This window comes from Arachis duranensis, chromosome 8 (assembly GCF_000817695.3).
Source record: "Arachis duranensis cultivar V14167 chromosome 8, aradu.V14167.gnm2.J7QH, whole genome shotgun sequence".
Taxonomy (NCBI): domain Eukaryota; kingdom Viridiplantae; phylum Streptophyta; class Magnoliopsida; order Fabales; family Fabaceae; genus Arachis; species Arachis duranensis.
In genome coordinates this window covers 4911787-4913915 of record NC_029779.3, presented here as the reverse complement: position 1 = coordinate 4913915, position 2129 = coordinate 4911787, and the positions used below count along the sequence as shown (strand labels likewise).

The window sequence follows — 2129 nt, the reverse complement described above, 5'->3', positions numbered from 1 at the left end:
TTCAAACACCGTTTCATTCATAGGGTTCCCTATAAATACCCAATTTTCTCTTCGTTGTTGAAACCAAGCAAATAATCGATTTTGACAGCAGTTTTGGACTCCCATGAAGTCTTAATTCTCATTTCTCACACACCACCACACTCGAAAACAAGAATCATATTTTCATCTTGCTCATTCAGTTTGTCACCATTATTATGGCTGGGACTGTTGTTGTTTTGGACTTCGACAAGACCATTATTGAATGTGACAGTGACAACTGGGTTGTTGATGAATTGGGTTTCACTGATCTGTTTAATCAGCTTCTTCCTACCATGCCTTGGAACACTCTCATGGTAAGGTTTCATTTTCTCTGAATTTGTATTACCACTAGGCTCTGCTTTTTTTCTATAAGCTACATTGTTTGCATGGCCTAAAGACTTAGCTTTTTTGGGTTTTATAGGACACCATGATGATGGAGCTTCATGCTAATGGGAAAACCATTGATGAGATTGTGAAGGTTCTGCAGAGAATTCCTATACATCCCAGAGTTGTCCCTGCCATTAAAACCGCCTATGCTATGGGGTATGCTATGTCATATGTCACTAATCTATTTAAACTTTGTAATTAAATACAAAACTTTTAATCCTAAATTGAGTTTAATTTTGATGCAAAAAGTAGTTATTTTTTATGATGGGGAATTACATGATGTGTCAAAATTAAATTCTTCTAAATTTATAAGTTTAGGACACAGCAAAATTTTTAAATTTATTTTTGTAACTTTTCAGGTGTGACTTGAGGATTGTAAGTGATGCAAACACACTTTTTATTGACACTATATTGAAGAACTTAGGAATAAGGGAATGCTTCTCTGAGATCAACACTAACCCTTCCTATATTACTGAAGAGGGAAGGTTAAGAGTTTTGCCTTATCATGACTCCAACAAATATCACCATGGATGTAGCCTCTGCCCTCCAAACATGTGCAAGGTCTGTTTATAGGATACCCCTTTGATATTTAATCAAACCGAAAAAGGTTGAATTTTTGTGGCTAATTCTAATTTATATTTGTTTGGATTGCAGGGTCTAATCATAGAGAGAATCCAAGATTCAATAACATGTGGTGAAGAGAAGAAGAGGTTCATCTATCTTGGGGATGGACGTGGGGACTATTGCCCAAGCTTGAGGCTGAAGGAAAAGGACTTTATGATGCCAAGGAAGAACTTCCCAGTTTGGGAGCTGATATGTAAAGATCCTTTGCTTGTTAAGGCCGAAATCCATGAATGGAGTGATGGAGAAGACATGGAACGTATTTTGCTGCATTTGATCAACAAGATCTCTATGGAGGAATTCATTTCAGCTGATTGCAAGAGGCAGAGTTTCTCAGTTTCTTCTCATGAGTCCTTACCTCATGTTCTCCCTGTTAGGCAGTAATAATATTAGTAACTAATAGTAATAGTGAATAATCAATAGCAAATGTAACATAGCTCAAAAGTGTTTATCTTTCTTGCACTTCTAATCAAGCCAACAGTCCCTAATCTAAACGGTTTCAATTGTTGGAAATTGGAATGGCCCTCAAGATAGGGCTCCATAATGTGAATTTGAATGAAATCTAAACTTTAGTTGGCTACTTTGCTCTATTTTGTTACTTCTGCAGCTTTTGATTCATGCATAAAAAGCACAAACTGATCCTACTTGGACCCATAATCTCACTTTCATTATATAGGAAAACTTTTAAGTATACCGATATACTAGTGTTTTAGTGATTTTTAGTGATTTTTAATTGTTGATTTTAATTATAAAAAATATATATAATATATATATAATTAAGATCAATAGTTAAAATTTACTGAAATATTGTCCATTATCTAGTCGTTATTAATTTGTCATATCTGGTGAACTTGCTTAGAAAATTATTGAATTTGGTAGAGTTGTTGAAAGTTGGTAGGCAATTGAATGAGGTAAAAGGCCATGCGGTTCAATGCAAATGCATGAGTTATAAAGCTTATTTGGGTAGTGTGTCATGCACTAAACCATATTTTTATCTCTTGCTTTCTCTACCAAATGCAGACGTGCTTGGATCTCACTACTATAAATTCAAAGGAATCAATTTTTATATATAGTGTAGTCTAACTCTGATATCATGATCCACA

General features: G+C 34.7%; 1 protein-coding gene across 1 annotated transcript; it reads left to right on the top strand.

Annotated features, from left to right (window-relative positions):
* The first annotated feature begins 53 nt into the window (after nt 1-53).
* Nucleotides 54-1609, top strand: LOC107460301 (inorganic pyrophosphatase 2). Its single transcript, XM_016078661.3, has 4 exons — nt 54-332; nt 440-561; nt 765-966; nt 1060-1609. The coding sequence occupies exons 1-4, from the start codon at nt 195-197 to the stop codon at nt 1408-1410; spliced, it is 813 nt and encodes a 270-aa protein (XP_015934147.1). The 5' UTR covers nt 54-194; the 3' UTR covers nt 1411-1609.
* The last annotated feature ends 520 nt before the right edge of the window (nt 1610-2129 follow it).